Consider the following 21,180-nt stretch of genomic DNA (forward strand, 5'->3'; position numbering starts at 1 on the left):
AGTAAGGACTGATATCCTCATAGGCAAAAATGGCCACCAAATCCTGCCAATCCCCACCGTATGTTGTATTCTATCCACAATGCCGTTACTGTAATAAGTAGAAAATTTCCATTCAGAAATTATCTGCTGCTTATTGCGCATGCCCGAAGCCATTTTTTTGTCACAAATTGCAAAGATTAATTTATGATGGATACCAGATTAAATCTTCCCAATCTCTCAAAACTGGGAAGTATCCGGTGGTATTGGGGAGAAATATATTCCAGCGAGTGGTAGTGTATTTTGTATTGACATTTTTATCCACTCTGGGATTGAATTCCCAGATTTACAAGGATGCCCCCTCAGACATGTAATAACTAGCAGCGATGCCCTTAATTGTATTGCCCTTAAATGCATTATTTCTGGGGTGGAGGGCTGTGCTGATTCGGAGGCCCCCAGTTTGATTCAAGGGCAGATTAAAGTGTATCAATATGGGAGAATGAGATTGATCGCGGGGCGGCAACCCCGGTCGGAGCTGTAATTTTTGCCTTGTTGCTCGTCATCCTGCTTTACTAGGAACAGATTTGTTCAGTTTTGTAGCCATACAGGACCGTTCTTCATCAGGGCTACACTCGAAGATCAGAGTCTGGCGTTGGAGATGACTTCAGTTTTTTGCACTTGATGATGTGAGCTCTGCTTGGCTCGGTGCACGATGAAATAATTCCAGTCCTCATACACCTCCGCCCCTCTGGTTATCCAGTGTCCTATTAGGTCTGCTCTTTATTCCCTTTTTATATTGTAGGATCCAGGCTCTGCCAGTATTCACATGTTGATATTCCTGCTCCCCGCACATAGGGACTTTGTTCGTAGACTGGTAGAGGACTGAAACTTTGAGGACTTTCCATCCCAGTCGTAATCTGGGAAAAATGTTTCAAGGATTCAGGGAACAAAATAAATTACACCACTTTCTGAAAATCATGCTAGTAATGGTTGTACTCTCAAGGGCTCTGGAAAAGCTGCGCGAATGCTGTATTTTTGGCTAAATCATATGACTTTATCTGCATCTACAGATACACAGCCCTTTATGCAAGTCCCTCCCCACACACACAGAATTGAGAGGTCTGTAATTTCTATCATAGGTACGTTCAACTGTGACAGAGTAAAAAAAAAAAAAAAAACCCACAGAAAATCACATTGTATGATTTGGTTTTTTTTTTTTTGTTTTTTTAAGTAATTAATTTAGCATTTTATTGCATGAAATAAGTATTTGATCACCTACCAACCAGCAAGAATTCTGGCTCTCAGACCTGTTATATTCTTTAAAGGGAACCAATCATCAGGATTTTCGTGTATAAGCTGCAGCCAGTGCAGTACTGGCACTATCATGCACAGTGTGTACATATCATCAGGGGGCAGCTCGGGTGTTTAGGCAGTGAAATTCATCTTTATAAAGTTTGAAATTTCGTGCACTTTTTGATTGACGTGTGCACCTCTGCAGATAATGTCCGGGCGGGTTATGCAGGAGTTCCCCGCCCCCCCACCAGCCTGTTCCTCCCTCTCTCCTGATGTCCGGGCGGGTTATGCACGTGTTCCCCGCCCCCGCGCGCCGCCTGTTCCTCCCTCCCTCCCTCCCTCTGGCTGTATGTAAATATCTAATCTTCAGAAACATGGCGCCGGAGTGGGCCTCTGCGCATAGCGCTTATCTCCGGCGCCATGTTTCTGAACCCCTATCACACAGCTTGGTGTTAGAGGGCGGCGCATGCGCCCTCGCTCCTTCAGATCCCGTTGTGACCGCAGGAGCGAGCGCGATCACAACAGGACTGCAGAACAGGTGACCGGAGGACGCGATTACCTGCTGCTCCTGTATCGTGCCGCCCCAGGACACCGGGCCAACACACCAGCCGGTGGGACATCGCTGTGGCGCCGCCCTCTCAGACACCAAGTTGTGTAATGCGGGGACTTCAGAAACATGGCGCCGGAGATAAGCGCTATGCGCAGAGGCCCACTCTGGCGCCATGTTTCTGAAGATTAGATATTTACATACAGCCAGAGGGAGGGAGGGAGGAACAGGCGGCGCGGGGGGGCGGGGAACACGTGCATAACCCGCCCGGACATCAGGAGAGAGGGAGGAACAGGCTCGTGGGGGGGCGGGGAACTCCTGCATAACACGCCCGGACATTATCTGCAGAGGTGCACACGTCAATCAAAAAGTGCACGAAATTTCAAACTTTATAAAGATGAATTTCACTGCCTAAACACCCGAGCTGCCCCCTGATGGTATGTACACACTGTGCATGATAGTGCTAGCACTGCACTGGCTGCAGCTTATACACGAAACTCCTGATGCTTGGTTCCCTTTAAGAAGCCCTCCTACTCTGCACTCATTACCTGTATTAATTCCACTTGTTTGAATTCATTACCTGTATAAAATACACCTGTCCACACAATAAATCACACTCCAACCTCTCCACCATGGCCAAGACAAAAAGTTGTCTAAGGACACCAGGGACAAAATTGTAGACCTGCACAAGGCTGGGATGGGCTACAGGTCAACTGACAAGCAGCTTGGTGAGAAGACTGTTGGTGCAACTAGAAAATGAAAGAAACACAAGATTACTGACAATCTTAGGCAATCTCTGCACCGCACCAAAAAGGTGCGCTTCAGAGTGCAGCTGAAAAGCTGCGTTCTGAAGCGCATGGTGCCGGCGAGAACGTGCGCTCTGCCTGCAGCTCCTGCCATAGACCGAGCAGGGGCTGCCGGCAAAGCGCACGGAAAAAGTGACATGTCACTTCTTAGAACGCAGCGATTCGGGCAGCAGGCGAAGCGCTGCTTTCTAATATGCCACGTGCGCACGGCCCCTGCACAATCTCCATAGATTGTGCAGGGGATGCATGCAGTTACGCTGCGCTACAAAGCGCAGCATAACTGCATGAATTACGCACACGTGCGCACATAGCCTTACTCGGTCTGAGTCTCCATGCAAGATCTCGCCTCGTGGACTAAAGACGATTCTGAGAAAGGTCAGGAATCTGCCCAGAACTACATTTGAGGACCTTGTTAATGACCCGAAGAGAGCTGGGACCAAAGTCTCAAAGATTACCGTTGGTAACACACTACACTGTCCTGAATTAAAATCCTGCAGGGCACAGACGGTCCTTATGTTCATGACAGTGTGCCGCCCCAGCAGCGGATCGAACCACTGGGATCCGGGGTTGGTGTCCAGGCCACACTCTAAAGTGAAAGGGGGTATTTACAGGGGAGTTTTATAGTTTGTGACGCCACCCGTGGTGTGCGGTAGCTGGGAGTACTGCCGCTACTGTTGGGAGTACCCGGGGTGATGAAGCGGGGCAGTAAGGTGTCGTTGCCCTCCTCGGGTAGGGGCAGGCCCGGGGACTCTGGATGATGCTACGGTGTGCTGTGAAGGGGGGGGGGGTGTCACTCAGGTACTCACTCATCAAATAAGCAGACGCTGACAACCGGGTAAACAGTCTCTGGGTGCCGCTGCCTCTCAAAGGGGACGGGAACCGGAAGAGCTCCCCTGTAGTGCTGCCTGGTGATCCGTGACATGCCTCCTGGCACAAAGTTTAGATTCTCCGTAGTGGCCCGGTAGCTTGAAACTTGCCGTTCCCCGCTCCACACTGGCTGAGTGAGGGAGCCTGCTATCAGGGCTCACGCTTGGGATTTCAGTGGGCTGCTTGTTTGGAAGGCCCTATCGCCCTCGTTGCGCTAGTGCCCCGATTCTGGAGCTAGTTGGAACAGTCCCTAAAGGCTCCATTCTCTGCAGGTTAATTGCCAGGTTGCCTGAAGCTTCTCCCTGACCTAGGGTGCCTTCGGTCCCAGACCGGTGATAGGACCAGGCTGCTGACCGTCCTCTTTGACAGGTCCCAGGCACCTAGCCTCAATCCCCTGCGACCGGGGGTCAGACTCCTCTAGGTCCAGACCACCATCTGAAACCTAGTCAGCTTCCCCTGGGAGCCACTACTCCCAGCTTCCTCCTGAGCTCCTCTCAGCTCGAGGGCTACCACACTTCTCATCTCCCACTTCTCTTCTACACTCCTCACCTCCCCCACCTGACCCCTAGGTGGGCGACCCTATTCCGCTTAAGCCGTCCACTGGTGGGTGTGGTGCAGAGTGTATCTAGGATTTGAATTGCTGTTGGAGGCAGCATTGCAAGATGGGGACCCAGAATCATGAGGGACTTTGAATGCTGCACGGAAAGGGCAGTTTGTGCAGTACCCTGTGACGACCTGAATAGTCCAGGGGCGTCACACCAGCACATGTCCAGGCCCTTTTGAAGTTCTCCAGTGACAATCTAGATGATCCAGAGGAGCAGGCATTTGGTCAGATGAGACCAAAATAGAACTTTTTGGTCTCCACTCACTGTGTATGGAGGAAGAAGAATGAGTATAACCTCAAGAACACTGTTCCAACCGTGAACATCATACTTTGGGGGTGCTTTTCTGCAAACGGGACAGGGCGACTGCACTGGATTGAAGGGAGGATGGATGGGGTCATGTATTGCGAGATTTTGGCCTCCTTCCCTCAGTAAGAGCATTGAAGATGGGGTCGTGTCTGGGTCTTCCACCATCACAATAACACACTGCCAGGGCAACTAAGGAGTTGCTCCGTAAGAAGCATTGCAAGGTCCTGGAGTGGCCTAGCCAGTCTCTAGACCTGAACCATATAGAAAATCTTTGGAGGCAGCTGAAATGTTGCCCAGTGACCGCCCTGAAAGATCTGGAGAAGATCTGTATGGAGGAGTGGGCCTAATTGCAAACAAAGGTTTCTGTACCAAATATTAAGTTCTGTTTTTTTATTGGATCAAATACTGTATTTTTCATTTTAGAAGATGCACTGGATTATAAGACACACCCCAAATTTAGAGGAGGAAAATAAATTTTTTAATGATAAAATGGGGATCCGTCTTATAATCCTAGTGCGTCTTATAATTCACCAGGGAGCGGCTGTAGTGGAGCGACTCAGGAGGCATGGTCTGCAATGCTGCGGGCTCAGAGGAGGGGAGGGTCAGTGAACGGAGGATTGACAATGCTGTGGGCTTAGAGGTGGAAGTGTCCGCAGCTCAGGAGGGTCTGTGATATTGCGGGCTCGGGGGTATCACGGCGACGGGTGGCATTGAAGCATCGGCATGCTATGGGCTACATTGATCTGGCGGTGGTTGACACAATGGACTTCAAGAAAACTGCGCCGCCTCCGCAGATTGACCTCCATAGCCATTTTCTTGAAGTCCATTGTGTCAAGCGCCGGCAATTCAATGGTGCTCGCAGCGTGTGTACAGATCAATGGCGCCCGCTGCTGCGATACCCCCCGGGCCATAAGTTATCGCTAAGCCTTCGTCCTGTGACCCTCCTGAGCCAGTCCATTGCAGCAACAATACCCCCTCCTCTGAGCCCTCAGTATCGCCGACCCTGCACCACCACCGCCGCCTCGGTAAGGCATATCCGAATTACAAGACGTACCTCCTATATTTCTCCCCCCCCCCAGTTTTGGGGGAGAAAGTGGTGTATTATAATTTGGAGAATACGGTACTTATTTCATGCAATAAAATGCAAATTAATTCTTTTAACACTAGAACTACTGAGGTAGTCATTTTGACTACTTTGCACCATGTATTTCTATATAGGTGTCACGAGTCCAGTAGTTCTAGTGTTAAAAATCACGCAATGTGATCTTCTGGACTTTTTTTTTGTCTATCACTATCACAGTTGAAGTGTACCTACAATCTAAATTAGACCTCTCCATTCTTGCAAAATCGTCAGTGTATCAAATACTTATTTTCCCCACTGTATTTCTGCTGCTCCATTTGATTTTCTATGGCGATGCCGGGAAAAAGCCACATGACACGCTAGGGAATGAATGGAGCCACGGTTAACCAGGTGCACTGCCGCTCCATTTTATGGAGAAGAATTGTACCCCATTCTGCCAATTTTAATGCGGTTTTTAGCCGTCGGGCTGCAACGATCGCTAAATCATCACCTATCCTGTTGCTATATTGAATTAGTGAGGGGTTTATGCCTCATCCCTCCTGTAGGATTGCCCCTGTGTTATGTGAGTGCTGACATTTACCTTCTGTCTTGGTCTTGCAGGACACTGGGTTGATGACCAGCGCTTGGTCCCACAACTCTTATGTAGCTTCAGATCAGGTGGGTGGCTGTTTTTTATGTTCTGTAATTACAGGGGTGCCTTTTTTTTTGAGTGTAAAAGTGTCAGGAAATGCCCACAGCTTGTCTTACTGCGCCGCCCTGGTGTACGACAGGTACATGCCTTATTTAACAGCTCGGCCTGCAGTGTGGCCATGTTTTTCCACCCTGGCCCCATCATATTCAGTGCATCATCCATGCAGAAATGGCTGTAAAATCTCATCATCCATTTGTAAATCTTAGTACAGTGCTGGTAGTCGAAGGCCTGACTATCCCAGTGATGCCCTATCGTTCACCCTATAGATCATAGGGGCAGCTGCGGGGTCAGTGGATTAATTAGGTTGTCGCTCGTCACAGATGATCCTGTGAATAAGAGGATTTCAGGAGAATGAACACAAGGTCAGTGCGGAGTCAGTGTAGTACCGGCCATTACTGTATATTCTCCCATAGCTCACCCTGTACACACACCTTACTGTATATTAATGCTGAAGATAATCTAGCTGCTTATTCTTTATGTATACAGAAACGCTCAGTCTGAAGATTGAGGCAGTTAGTATATAATATATACGCCTGCTAGCATCGGATATAATGTTACTGTGTGATATATCAAATTATAACTGTTCACTTGGGGTGTAGAATTGGTTACTGTATATTATATCCCCCTCTTTATGTAATCACTCTGGATCTAGCATTTGTTACTATATACCGTAATATCTCCCTCATGGCCATTGGATATAGAGCCTGTTATTGTATTACACTGAATACCCTATCCCCAGTGCTGCTCACCCCTGGCTGTGGAGTGTTATACTATAATATATTCCCCTCATGGCCATTTGCTGTTGATCTAACGTTGGCTACTATATAATATATCCCTTCCCTCATGGTTATTCGCACTGGCTATAGCGTCAGGTTACTATATATCACCTCATGGCTTCTTGCTCTGGTTATAGAATTGGTTACTATAGAATTATATCCTCCTCCATGGCCGCTTACTCTAGATATAGCATTGGTTACTGTAATATACACCCTTCATGGCCGCTCGCCCTGGATGTGGCATTGGTTACTGTAATATACACCCTTCATGGCCGCTCGCCCTGGATGTGGCGTTGGTTACACCTATAATGTATCCCCTCATGGCCGCTCGCCCTGGATATGGCGTTGGTTACACCTATAATGTATCCCCTCATGGCCGCTCGCCCTGGATGTCGCGTTGGTTACACCTATAATGTATCCCCTCATGGCCGCTCGCCCTGGATGTGGCGTTGGTTACACTATAATGTATCCCCTCATGGCCGCTCGCCCTGGATGTGGCGTTGGTTACACTATAATGTATCCCCTCATGGCCGCTCGCCCTGTATGTGGCGTTGGTTACACCTATAATGTATCCCCTCATGGCCGCTCGCCCTGGATGTGGCGTTGGTTACACTATAATGTATCCCCTCATGGCCGCTCGCGCTGGATGTGGCGTTGGTTACACTTATAATGTATCCCCTCATGGCCGCTCGCCCTGGATGTGGCGTTGGTTACACCTATAATGTATCCCCTCATGGCCGCTCGCCCTGGATATGGCGTTGGTTACACCTATAATGTATCCCCTCATGGCCGCTCGCCCTGGATGTCGTGTTGGTTACACCTATAATGTATCCCCTCATGGCCGCTCGTCCTGGATGTGGCGTTGGTTACACTATAATGTATCCCCTCATGGCCGCTCGCCCTGGATGTGGCGTTGGTTACACCTATAATGTATCCCCTCATGGCCGCTCGCCCTGTATGTGGCGTTGGTTACACCTATAATGTATCCCCTCATGGCCGCTCGCCCTGTATGTGGCGTTGGTTACACCTATAATGTATCCCCTCATGGCCGCTCGCCCTGGATGTGGCGTTGGTTACACCTATAATGTATCCCCTCATGGCCGCTTGCCCTGGATATGGCGTTGGTTACACCTATAATGTATCCCCTCATGGCCGCTCGCCCTGGATGTCGTGTTGGTTACACCTATAATGTATCCCCTCATGGCCGCTCGTCCTGGATGTGGCGTTGGTTACACTATAATGTATCCCCTCATGGCCGCTCGCCCTGGATGTGGCGTTGGTTACACCTATAATGTATCCCCTCATGGCCGCTCGCCCTGTATGTGGCGTTGGTTACACCTATAATGTATCCCCTCATGGCCGCTCGCCCTGGATGTGGCGTTGGTTACACCTATAATGTATCCCCTCATGGCCGCTCGCCCTGGATGTGGCATTGGTTACACTATAATGTATCCCCTCATGGCCGCTCGCCCTGGATGTGGCGTTGGTTACTCTATAATGTATCCCCTCATGGCCGCTCGCCCTGTATGTGGCGTTGGTTACACCTATAATGTATCCCCTCATGGCCGCTCGCCCTGGATATGGCGTTGGTTACACCTATAATGTATCCCCTCATGGCCGCTCGCCCTGGATGTCGTGTTGGTTACACCTATAATGTATCCCCTCATGGCCGCTCGTCCTGGATGTGGCGTTGGTTACACTATAATGTATCCCCTCATGGCCGCTCGCCCTGGATGTGGCGTTGGTTACACCTATAATGTATCCCCTCATGGCCGCTCGCCCTGTATGTGGCGTTTGTTACACCTATAATGTATCCCCTCATGGCCGCTCGCCCTGGATGTGGCGTTGGTTACACCTATAATGTATCCCCTCATGGCCGCTCGCCCTGGATGTGGCGTTGGTTACACCTATAATGTATCCCCTCATGGCCGCTCGCCCTGGATGTGGCGTTGGTTACACTATAATGTATCCCCTCATGGCCGCTCGCCCTGGATGTGGCATTGGTTACACTATAATGTATCCCCTCATGGCCGCTCGCCCTGGATGTGGCGTTGGTTACTCTATAATGTATCCCCTCATGGCCGCTCGCCCTGGATGTGGCGTTGGTTACACTATAATGTATCCCCTCATGGCCGCTCGCCCTGGATGTGGCGTTGGTTACACCTATAATGTATCCCCTCATGGCCGCTCGCCCTGGATGTGGCGTTGGTTACACCTATAATGTATCCCCTCATGGCCGCTCGCCCTGGATGTGGCGTTGGTTACACTATAATGTATCCCCTCATGGCCGCTCGCCCTGGATGTGGCGTTGGTTACTCTATAATGTATCCCCTCATGGCCGCTCGCCCTGGATGTGGCGTTGGTTACACTATAATGTATCCCCTCATGGCCGCTCGCGCTGGATGTGGCGTTGGTTACACCTATAATGTATCCGCTTATTGCCGTTCGCTATGGATATAGCTTACACTCTAATGTATCCCTCTTATATGCATATGTGACTAGGCCCCTGAAGCTGAGTGTTGTCTGGGGCCACGTCTGTGGCAGATGATATGGGAAGCTGCGCTCGGCACATCCTGGTTCCGTCTCGCTCTGTTTGCGCTCCTCTCTGTCGTCTCCGTCCTGTTTGCTTGCTGTGTTTGTGTTGGATTCTGGGTTTATTACCTTTTCTGTGGTTTCTGTGCCCGGGGTGATGGGGCATTATCTCAGGGCTGTGGGGACACCACAAAAACTTTACATGTAAAATCCACATATATATGGGACCTTTTATTCTTCCTATTTCCCGGCACAGTAATGTATAAAAACAAACTAATAAATGGATCCCTAGCCCATGAGGCAGTGATTGTGCCCCTTGCATATTTCTGTGTGTCCTCATCAGACAGCACTGGGCTGTAGCCGCCTCGCCCGCTCAGTAGTAAGGGGCTGGAGCAGCAGACGGAGTCAGATGATTTTCTTTGAATAACCTTGGGGATGGCGGGATGCCGGCTGTTTACTGATGAACTGAGCGACGGCTACCACAAGAGGAGCAGCGCCGCCATCTGCTGGAGAACGGCTGGGTGCGCCTTCATGCTGCCGCCCTTAACGCCGATCATAGACACAAACGCAAAGGAAATCCAGAGCAGCCAAGATCTGCACAATTTTCATTCATTATAAGCTTCCAAACCTGTAATGTCGGGGGGTCTGTAATGCTGCGCTCACTCCTGAAGCCACGTCTGGCCCCTGCTGTTATGTGGCCATTGTGTCTATCACTGGGATATAAGCTCAGTTTGCTGCGCTTGTGGTCAATGTGTTCCTCCCTGTAACCTGCTGCTGATTTTTTTTTTTTTATCTTGCAGCTTCTGATGTTTGGTCACAATGAGCGGATTAAGTGAAAACTCCTTGGATCCTTTGTCTTCAGACTCCAGGAAGAGGAAGCCCTCGTTGTGTGACACCCCGGGTCCCAGGTAAGGCCTCTTATAAAGGCCGCATGCTCATTAGACTAAAATTGACCAGATTGACTGACAATCTAATGTGTATGGAGACGCCTAACTTCTCCCCACCCCCACCCCCCCCCAACAACAGATGTCGGGGGAGATGAGGATCCGACATGTCCAATATTTCACTGCCAATCCTTTTTGTTCTGAGCAAATTAAGCTGCTGCCGTCATCCTCTTTCTCGCCAAAGCAAGTTCTCCTGTGTATGGGAGAGTTGGGGCAGATGCTTGCTGGCCGGACAACCGACCTGACAGCCATCCTAATCCCATAGGGGGCCTTGCTAATCCTACTCATAACATCTTAATTACTGTAGAAGGTTTTGTCATCCATGTCAGTAGTGCAGCCTCAGGCTTTTCTGGCCTAGATCTGTCCTTAGACAGCTTGTGAAGTTTTCATTACCGCCGTCTCCCTCTTTTCCAGTCTGTCCTGTAGCGGTGAGAAAAGGCGACGTGAGCAGGAGAGCAAATACATTGAGGAGCTGGCCGAGCTGATCTCCGCAAACCTCAGCGACATTGACAACTTTAACGTGAAACCTGATAAATGTGCGATCCTAAAGGAGACTGTGAGGCAAATCCGCCAGATCAAGGAGCAAGGTAACATCCTGGATCCCATGACTATTACTGTCCTTAGAGACGCTCAAGGATGCAGTGCTAACAGACAGCGCAACGCTCTGCCTGATCCCTCCTGGGTTGTGAGGACCCTTGGGATGACGCAGGACACCAGTTATTGGTGATCTTTACTCTTCAGGTGGAGGGGCACCAGACTGCTCCATATATAACACTTGGCTCTATTACAGGAAAAGCCTCCTCCAATGATGACGATGTGCAGAAGGCCGATGTGTCATCAACAGGACAGGGGGTTATTGATAAGGATTCCCTTGGCCCTCTCCTCTTACAGGTGAGCAGTGTTTCCTCGCTCAATGATCTGATCACTTTTGGCAAAATTGTTGCATTTCTTCTGGTTCAGAATTTGGTAAATCCTGTTTGAATTTTTTAACATAAGTTGGACAAGGTTCAGGCTGAGCAGTGTCCCATGTTACTAAAATTTGTAAGTTCTGCATTACTCTATCGAACGCTACAAACAAGAATCTTATGACCCGAAGCAATCGGTTTTCTATCTTATCTTTGGTTTTCACGTTGTTCTGGGCTCTCATCTTTGCAGTGGTTTATAATAACCTATACATTGTGAGGACTAGCAAGGGGGAAATTGGGGTCAGTGATGGTGCAAGGGGTCACCAAGGACATCATCCGTAGTGTCTTGTCATGCCAATGTCTTCTTTGCCTCCCCAGGCTCTGGACGGTTTCCTCTTTGTGGTGAATCGGGACGGAAACATTGTATTTGTGTCAGAAAACGTCACCCAATACTTGCAGTACAAGCAGGAAGATCTGGTCAACACCAGCGTCTACAGCATCCTGCATGATGATGACCGCAAAGACTTCCTCAAGAACCTGCCCAAGTCTACAGGTAGGATGACCATTTCTGTACCCATCCACATGTGACTGAGAGGGATTTGCACAATGCTGAAAGGCACTCATGAGCCCCCCAGTTATGTAATTCGGTTGGATTATTTAGGTGACATTATTGGAGCGTGCACCTTTACACACCATGGTAAGATGAACCCACTGTTTTTTTTTCTTTGTTTTTAAAAAGTGAATGGGGTTCCCTGGTCTAATGAAGCCCCCCGGCAGAAAAGCCACACTTTCAATTGCCGCATGCTTGTGAAGACAGCACTGGATCACCTGGACGATGGTAATGGCGGCATGGACCCCCGGCAGAGATACGAGACCATGCAGTGCTTTGCACTCTCTCAGCCTCGCGCTATCATGGAGGAAGGTGAAGGTCAGTGAGTGATGTCTAGCAGTAGTGTGCCACCTCCCTATAAGATGGATGTAATGTCTGTAGTTGTCTCCTCCGCTCACAGACTGTTCGGTGTTTATTTTGTTTGGTTTTTTTTTGCTAGATCTTCAGTCCTGCATGATCTGCGTCGCCCGGCGAATTACAAACCTGGAGAGGGCTTTCTCTTCCAATCCAGAGAGCTTCATCACCAGACATGACCTCTCCGGTGAGGGCGCTGCACCACCAGCCATTCGTGTTTATATACTGTAGTGTTTTTGTTGTACTGTGCTTTAACTCTGCCTCTCTCTAAACAGGCAAAGTGGTGAATATCGACCCCAACTCATTGCGTAACTCCATGAGGCCAGGATTCGAGGACACAATCCGCCGCTGCATCCAGAGGTTTTTATGTCACAATGATGGACAACCCTGGACCTATAAACGCCATTATCAGGAAGGTGAGTGTGGATGGCTGTACCGCCAGATATGCACATGAATGATAAAACTCTGCAGTTGTATCTGCTTGCAGTAGGATCCGATATGCAGATTTGTTCTTGATGGTTAAGCGGCTGCAGGTCTGTGTATTGTGATGAGAAGCAGATTTTTACCAACTTTGATCTTGTCCTTGCAGCATACATGCACGGTCACTCGGAGACACCACTCTACCGGTTTTCTCTAGCGGACGGCACCATGGTTACAGCACAGACCAAGAGTAAATTATTCCGAAACCCTGTCACAAATGATCCTCACGGCTTTGTGTCTACCCATTTTTTGCAGAGGTATGTGCTGCCATCTTTAAGCTTTGCATCCTAACTTCAGCAGCCATATAGGAGAGCACAATGTAATGTGACGATTACTTAGTCATTTTAAGTCCTAGTACCACATTTTTTCTGTTCCTGTTTCAGGGAGCAAAATGGCTACCGGCCTAACCCTAATCCTATGGCACAAGCAGGTCGTCCACCTTTACAATCAAATCATCCTCCCGGCAGTGCTATAAATGTCACCTCTGCCCAGGCCGTTCCACCACAGAACCGCAGTTATGGCTTGGGAGAGGCCAACAGCATGACATCAATGTCTGGCATGAGATACGGGTCAACTGGCAACATGGGGCCTGTATCCCAAGCTCCGGGAATGCAGCAGCCACCTTATCAGAACAACAATAACTATGGACTTAATATGAGCAGCCCCCCACATGGAAGCCCAGGCATGAGCAGCAACCAACCCAACCTGATGATGTCTCCCCGCAATCGAGGAAGCCCTAAAATGGCATCCAGCCAGTTCTCCCCTATTCCAGGTATCTCCACCCACCCATGATGCCATATCTGTTTTGCAGTATGTTCTAGCATGATGAATACTCAGTAAAGTCAGAGGTTGTCCTATCCTGGACATGTATGACTTATCAATAGGATATGCCACCGCTAGAACCCCTGTGTATGTCGACACGGTCAGTGATGCGTGCACAACTTTCGCCTTTCATTTTTGAGATGTTCTTGTGTTTCACACCATGTGATCGTTGTTTGGTTATATTTGAATAATTTTCTCTTATGCAGGGATGAATTCTCCTATGGGATCCTCTGGGAACGCTGGTGGAGGCAGCTTCTCTAGCAGTTCGCTCAGCGCCCTCCATGCCATAAGTGAAGGCGTTGGCAGTTCCCTTTTGTCATCATTGTCTTCCCCTGGTCAGAAAGTGGAGAGTGTCTCCAATATGAACCTGCCCCAGCAAAGTAAGATGGGGAACCAGGAGTGCAAGAGTCCCTCGGGGCTTTTCTGCGAGCAAGTTCAGGTGGAGAGTTCTGTGTGTCAGTCCAGCGGGAGGGAACATCTTGTTGAGAAGGACGTCAAAGAGAATATCATAGAAGGCTCCGATGGGCAGAGGGCACAAGCAGAAAGTAAGGGGCATAAAAAGCTTCTGCAGCTGCTGACCTGCTCCACGGAGGAGCGTGGACACACCATGAGTAGCTCCAGCTTAGACTCCGGCTGTAAAGATTCCTCCACCAATGTCACCAGCCCCTCAGGAGTGTCTTCCTCCACCTCCTCTGGTGTCAGCTCCACCTCTAACCTGCACGGCTCTATGCTCCAGGAGAAACACCGAATCCTTCATAAGCTTCTGCAGAATGGAAACTCTCCTGCCGAGGTCGCAAAAATTACCGCAGAAGCCACCGGTAAGGACAACTTTCAGGATACGGTCGGCTCTGCTCCTTGTACAGAAGCAACGGTGAAGCAGGAACAGCTGAGTCCCAAGAAAAAGGAGAACAATGCTCTGCTTCGATACCTGCTGGACGAGGGCAAGGAGCCGCTCGCCAAGGATGTGAAGCCCAAAGTGGAGCCGATGGACAATAAGCTCAGCCAGTGCAGCAGCTCCACCGTCCCAAGCTCCAGTCAAGAGAAAGATGTGAAGATAAAGACTGAACCTGCAGAGGAGGTAGGAGCTGTCTCCTGATTATACCATTATAACAACTTTGCTTCTACCTCCACGTCTTGCCTTTTTATTCTTTTGGAGCTTAGAGCAGCACACCATCTGATACTTTATATCATAGTACGTTGAAGTCCGGGAAAATAACAGTAACTTTGTCTTGTTTCAGGTGACAGGAGATTTGGATCACTTGGATGCAATTCTTGGTGACCTCGCAGGCTCTGACTTCTACAGCAATTCTATGAACTCAAGTTCAGGAAACATGGCGCCCAAACCGCCTGTGTTCCAGGATAATCCGCCACTAGGTACGCAAGCTACTCGCTATAAGGGGTCGCTCTTCTTTAAAATGAAACATAATCACTATATAGTGAAAATTTGTGCAGCTTTCTAATAGACTGCCTTCAAGATCTCTGATTCACCCATCTTGGGGAGAGTCAAGGACAGGAGAGTGATTTGGGCTACTGTTAAGCCTAAAAGGGAAATTAATTCATGATAAACCTACAGCTGTGGATGAGGACATTTTTGTTTTCAGTCACTTAATTGTAGAAAACACTAGAACGTTAACTGGGTTCTCGAGTGAAAACAGATTAGAACCTATCCATAGGATAGGTAACTTATTGCTTGGTGAGGGTCTGACTCCTGGGACCCACAGTGAGAGGCAGAACTGGGAACTATTATCCCCGTTATGATGGAGAGGCAGTGCACATGTATGACCACCGCTCCATTCATTTCATATGAGGCTGCCCTTGTTTTACGGCAGATCCATAGGGAATAACTGGAGCAGTGGTCACCATTCCGTTCTATTGGAGGTGAAAGTTCCAGTTCTGCCAATAGGTGTAGGGCCCTATGGTTAAATCCCCACTGGTCTCTTAAGTTATCATCTATCCTGTGGAAAAGTGATGATGATGGTTTTCTTTGCTGGACAACCCCCTTAAATATCCTTTCTTCGGCGCTCCATTGGGAGACCCAGACGATTGGGTGTATAGCACTGCCTCCGGAGGCCACACAAAGCAATTACACTAAAAAGTGTAAGGCCCCTCCCCTTCTGGCTATACACCCCCAGTGGGATCACTGGCTCACCAGTTTTCTGCTTTGTGCGAAGGAGGTCAGACATCCACGCATAGCTCCACTGTTTAGTCAGCAGTAGCTGCTGACTATATCGGATGGAAGAAAAGAGGGCCCATACTAGGGCCCCCAGCATGCTCCCTTCTTACCCCACTTGTGGTTTGTAAGGTTGAGGTACCCATTGCGGGTACAGAGGCTGGAGCCCACATGCTGCTTTCCTTCCCCATCCCCCTGAGGGGCTCTGAGGAAGTGGGATCTTACCGGCCTCCAAGCCCTGAGGCCGGGCTCCGTCCACAGACCCATTGAACCTGCTGGATAAGGAGCCGGGGTACCGTTCAGGGACAAGGCCCTGCAACTTTCAGGTACTCTGTGTCCCCGTACGGACAGGCACGCACACGCCAGACTTGCTGGGTGTGTTAGTGCGCCGGGGACAGTAGCGCTCCACGCTGGGCTTGGATCACAGCAGCTTAGCTGTGTGGATTCATGTGTTGGGAACTACCGCGCCGGCCACTCTCGGAGCGGCGGCGCGGCTGGGACTTGTAGTGCGCCGGGGACTTAGCGCCGACCGCGCTTTTACGGCGGCGGCGCTTATAAATTTAGTCCCCGGCTTTTGCGGCCTAGCTCCGCTTCGTTCCCGCCCCCTCCCTGTCAATCAGGGAATGGGACAGACGCTGTGCAATCGTCAGCGCCGAGGGCTGGAGCCTTATTTACATGCTCCAGCCCTCTCACTAGGCACAGTGGGACGCAGGTTTCCCGCTTTTGGTCTGAGCACGCCCAGGGCCCGCCCCCCCCTCCACAGGACGCCTTCAGCCATTCCTGCATGCAGTCTGGCTGGAGGACGGACACAGGCTCTGGGAGACACAGACTAGGGATTTCTGGCGACCACACACCCGCGTTTAGCGGGCGATAAGCAGCACATTAGTGCTGGCCCCACTAGTGCCACAGTGTGTATTGGTGTACTTTTTCCTGTACCAGATATATATATATATATATATATATATATATATATATACTGCACTGTACGGTCGCTTCTTGGCTGTATACCCCTATATTGCTCTGAGGAGACAGCAACATGTCATCCACAAAACGCAAGGGTGCCAAGGCACGGGCTGTATACACTGCTTGTACAGCATGTGGGGCTAATCTACCAGCAGGCTCCAACGACCCTCATTGTGTGCAATGTTCAGTCCCAGTGGCACTTCGTCAGCCAGAGCATATGGTGGTGGTAGCCCAGGCAGAGGCGCCTGTGAACCCTGCCCCGGTGACGGGGACAGAATTTGCAGTCTTTGCTGATAAAATGTCTGTGACTATGACAAAAATCCTGGAGACCTTGCAGTCCAGGCCAGTGGCTCAGACCATGGACACTGCTGTGGCTATGTTCCCAGGTCCCCCTCAGTTGGAACTAATCCGTACTTCGAGGGGGTCCCAGGCATCACAGGCTGAGGGCTCTGACTCTGATGACAGTCCCAGGCCGCCTAAGAGAGCTCGCTGGGAGAGACCCTCCACGTCGTCACGCGGGTCAGGGTCTCAGCGAGAAGGGTCTCTATATGATGAGACAGAGGTGGGTGATCAGGAGTCTGGTCCTGACACCGCACTCAATTTGGATACGCCAGATGGTGACGCCATGGTAAACGACCTTATAGCGGCCATCAATAGGCTGTTGGATATTTCTCCACCAGCCCCTTCAGCAGAGGAGGCAGCTGCCCAGCAGGAGAAATTCCATTTCCTGTATCCCAAGCGTAAATTGAGTACTTTTCTGGACCACTCTGACTTCAGAGAATCAATCCAGAAACACCATGCTTATCCGGACAAGCGTTTTTCCAAACGTCTTAAGGATACACGTTATCCCTTTCCCCCTGACGTGGTCAAACGCTGGACCCAGTGTCCAAAAGTGGACCCTCCAATATCCAGGCTTGCAGCTAGATCCATAGTTGCAGTGGAGGATGGGGCTTCACTTAAAGATGCCAATGACAGACAGATGGACCTTTGGTTGAAATCTGTCTATGAAGCTATTGGCGCGTCGTTTGCTCCAGCATTCGCGGCCGTGTGGGCGCTCCAAGCTATTTCAGCTGGTCTGGCACAGGTGGACTCTCTCATACGTCCAGCAGTGCCGCAAGTGGCGTCCCTAACTACGCAAATGTCTGCGTTTGCGACCTACGCTATCAATGCGGTACTAGAATCTACGAGCCGTACCTCAATGGCATCCGCCAACTCTGTAGTTTTGCGCAGAGCCTTGTGGTTAAAAGAATGGAAAGCAGATTCTGCTTCTAAAAAATGTTTAACCAGCTTGCCATTATCTGGAGACAGACTGTTTGGTGAGCAATTGGCGGAAATCATTAAACAGTCCAAAGGTAAGGACTCTTCCTTACCCCAGCCCAGATCAAGCAAACCTCAACAGAGGAAGTGGCAGTCAAAGTTTCGGTCCTTTCGAGGCTCGGGCAAGTCCCAATTCTCCTCGTCCAAAGGGACTCAGAAAGAGCAAAGGAGCTCTGATTCCTGGCGGGCTCACTCACGCCCCAAGAAAGCAGCCGGAGGTACTGCTTCCAAGGCGGCTGCCTCATGACTTTCGGCCGCCTCCCTCCGCATCCTCGGTCGGTGGCAGGCTCTCCCGCTTTTGCGACATTTGGCTGCCACAGGTCAAAGACCAGTGGGTAACAGACATTTTGTCTCACGGGTACAGGATAGAGTTCAGTTCTCGTCCTCCGCCTCGGTTCTTCAGAACTTCCCCACATCCCGACCGAGCAGATGCCCTTCTGCAGGCGGTGCATTCTCTAAGAGCAGAAGGAGTGGTGGTCCCTGTTCCTCTTCGGGAACAAGGACAAGGTTTTTACTCCAATCTCTTTGTGGTGCCAAAAAAGGACGGCTCATTCCGTCCTGTTCTGGACCTAAAACTGCTCAACAAGCATGTGAACGCCAGGCGGTTTCGGATGGAATCCCTCCGCTCAGTCATTGCCTCAATGTCTCAAGGAGATTTCATAGCATCAATAGACATCAAAGATGCTTATCTCCACGTGCCGATTGCTACAGAGCACCAACGCTTTCTACGCTTCGTGATAGGAGACGACCATCTTCAGTTCGTAGCTCTGCCATTTGGTCTGGCGACAGCCCCACGGGTGTTCACCAAGGTCATGGCGGCAGTGGTAGCAGTCTTGCACTCTCAGGGACACTCTGTGATCCCTTACTTGGACGATCTACTTGTCAAGGCACCCTCTCAGGAGGCATGCCAACTCAGCCTGAACGTTGCACTGGAGACTCTCCAGACGTTCGGGTGGATCATCAACTTCTCAAAGTCAAATCTGTTACCGACCCAATCACTGACGTATCTTGGCATGGAGTTTCATACTCTCTCAGCGATAGTGAAACTTCCGCTGGACAAGCAGCGGTCACTACAGACGGGGGTGCAGGCTCTCCTTCAAAGTCAGTCGCACTCCTTAAGACGCCTCATGCACTTCCTCGGGAAGATGGTGGCGGCAATGGAGGCGGTTCCGTTTGCGCAGTTTCATCTGCGCCCACTTCAATGGGACATTCTCCGCCAATGGGACGGGAAGTCAACATCCCTGGACAGGAAAGTCTCCCTTTCCCAGACGGCCAAGGACTCTCTGCAGTGGTGGCTTCTTCCCACCTCATTATCACAGGGAAGATCTTTCCTACCACCGTCCTGGGCGGTGGTCACGACAGACGCGAGTCTGTCAGGGTGGGGAGCAGTTTTTCTCCATCACAGGGCTCAGGGTACGTGGACCCAGCAGGAGTCCACCCTTCAGATCAATGTTCTGGAAATCAGAGCAGTGTATCTTGCCCTACTAGCCTTCCAGCAGTGGCTGGAAGGAAGGCAGATCCGAATTCAGTCGGACAACTCCACAGCGGTGGCATACATCAACCACCAAGGGGGGACACGCAGTCGGCAAGCCTTCCAGGAAGTCCGGCGGATTCTGATGTGGGTGGAAGCCACGGCCTCCACCATATCCGCAGTTCACATCCCCGGCGTAGAAAACTGGGAAGCAGACTTCCTCAGTCGCCAGGGCATGGACGCAGGGGAATGGTCCCTTCACCCGGACGTGTTTCAGGAAATCTGTCGCCGCTGGGGAAGGCCGGACGTCGACTTAATGGCGTCCCGGCACAACAACAAGGTCCCAACCTTCATGGCACGGTCTCGCGATCACAGAGCTCTGGCGGCAGACGCCTTAGTGCAAGATTGGTCGCAGTTCCGGCTCCCTTATGTGTTTCCACCTCTGGCACTCTTGCCCAGGGTGCTACGCAAGATCAGATCCGACTGCAGCCGCGTCATACTCGTCGCCCCAGACTGGCCACGAAGGGCGTGGTATCCGGATCTGTGGCATCTCACGGTCGGCCAACCGTGGGCACTACCAGACCGACCAGACTTGCTGTCCCAAGGGCCGTTTTTCCATCGGAATTCTGCGGCCCTGAACCTGACTGTGTGGCCATTGAGCCCTGGATCCTAGCGTCTTCAGGATTATCCCAAGGGGTCGTTGCCACCATGAGACAGGCTAGGAAGCCCACGTCCGCTAAGATCTACCACAGAACGTGGAGGATATTCTTATCCTGGTGCTCTGCTCAGGGAGTGTCTCCCTGGCCATTTGCATTGCCTACTTTTCTTTCTTTCCTGCAATCTGGGTTAGAAAAAGGTTTGTCGCTCGGCTCCCTTAAAGGGCAAGTCTCGGCGCTATCCGTCTTTTTTCAGAAGCGTCTAGCACGACTTTCTAAGGTACGCACGTTCCTGCAGGGGGTTTGTCATATCGTACCCCCGTACAAGCGGCCGTTAGATCCATGGGATCTGAACAGGGTACTGGTTGCCCTCCAGAAGCCGCCCTTCGAGCCTCTGAGGGAGGTTTCACTTTCTAGACTATCACAGAAAGTGGCTTTTTTGGTAGCGATCACATCTCTTCGGAGAGTGTCTGAGCTAGCAGCGCTGTCATCCAAGGCTCCCTTCCTGGTCTTCCACCAGGACAAGGTAGTGCTGCGACCCATTCAGGAGTTTCTCCCGAAGGTGGTATCCTCTTTTCATCTTAATCAGGATATCTCTTTGCCTTCTTTTTGTCCTCATGCAGTTCATCGCTATGAGAAGGATTTACATTTGTTAGATCTGGTGAGAGCACTCAGAATCTACATTTCCCGCACGGCGCCCCTGTTCCGTTCGGATGCACTCTTTGTCCTTGTCGCTGGTAAGCGCAAAGGGTCGCAGGCTTCCAAGGCCACCCTGGCTCGATGGATCAAAGAACCAATTCTTGAAGCCTACCGTTCTGCTGGGCTTCCGGTTCCATCAGGGCTGAAGGCCCATTCTACCAGAGCCGTGGGTGCGTCCTGGGCACTACGACACCAGGCTACGGCTCAACAGGTGTGCCAGGCAGCTACCTGGTCGAGTCTGCACACTTTCACCAAACATTATCAGGTGCATACCTATGCTTCGGCGGACGCCAGCCTAGGTAGAAGAGT

General features: G+C 50.6%; 1 protein-coding gene across 4 annotated transcripts in view; it reads left to right on the forward strand.

The window, feature by feature from the left end:
• NCOA3 (nuclear receptor coactivator 3) overlaps positions 1-21,180 on the forward strand; it is a 71,181-nt gene that overhangs the window by 36,576 nt on the left and 13,425 nt on the right. For 3 of the 4 annotated variants that reach the window (XM_075350631.1, XM_075350632.1, XM_075350635.1), the window contains exons 2-12: positions 10,281-10,388; positions 10,839-11,011; positions 11,215-11,315; positions 11,708-11,882; positions 12,069-12,257; positions 12,379-12,480; positions 12,569-12,709; positions 12,883-13,030; positions 13,157-13,545; positions 13,802-14,673; positions 14,834-14,969. In XM_075350631.1, the coding sequence (XP_075206746.1) occupies positions 10,300-10,388; positions 10,839-11,011; positions 11,215-11,315; positions 11,708-11,882; positions 12,069-12,257; positions 12,379-12,480; positions 12,569-12,709; positions 12,883-13,030; positions 13,157-13,545; positions 13,802-14,673; positions 14,834-14,969 (2,515 nt within the window). In that variant the 5' untranslated portion in view covers positions 10,281-10,299. Of the gene's footprint in view, positions 1-6,081; positions 6,139-10,280; positions 10,389-10,838; positions 11,012-11,214; positions 11,316-11,707; positions 11,883-12,068; positions 12,258-12,378; positions 12,481-12,568; positions 12,710-12,882; positions 13,031-13,156; positions 13,546-13,801; positions 14,674-14,833; positions 14,970-21,180 lie in introns of all 4 variants that reach the window. The other variant, XM_075350633.1, reaches the window with a different exon arrangement.

This window comes from Anomaloglossus baeobatrachus, chromosome 5 (genome assembly GCF_048569485.1).
Source record: "Anomaloglossus baeobatrachus isolate aAnoBae1 chromosome 5, aAnoBae1.hap1, whole genome shotgun sequence".
NCBI lineage: Eukaryota > Metazoa > Chordata > Amphibia > Anura > Aromobatidae > Anomaloglossus > Anomaloglossus baeobatrachus.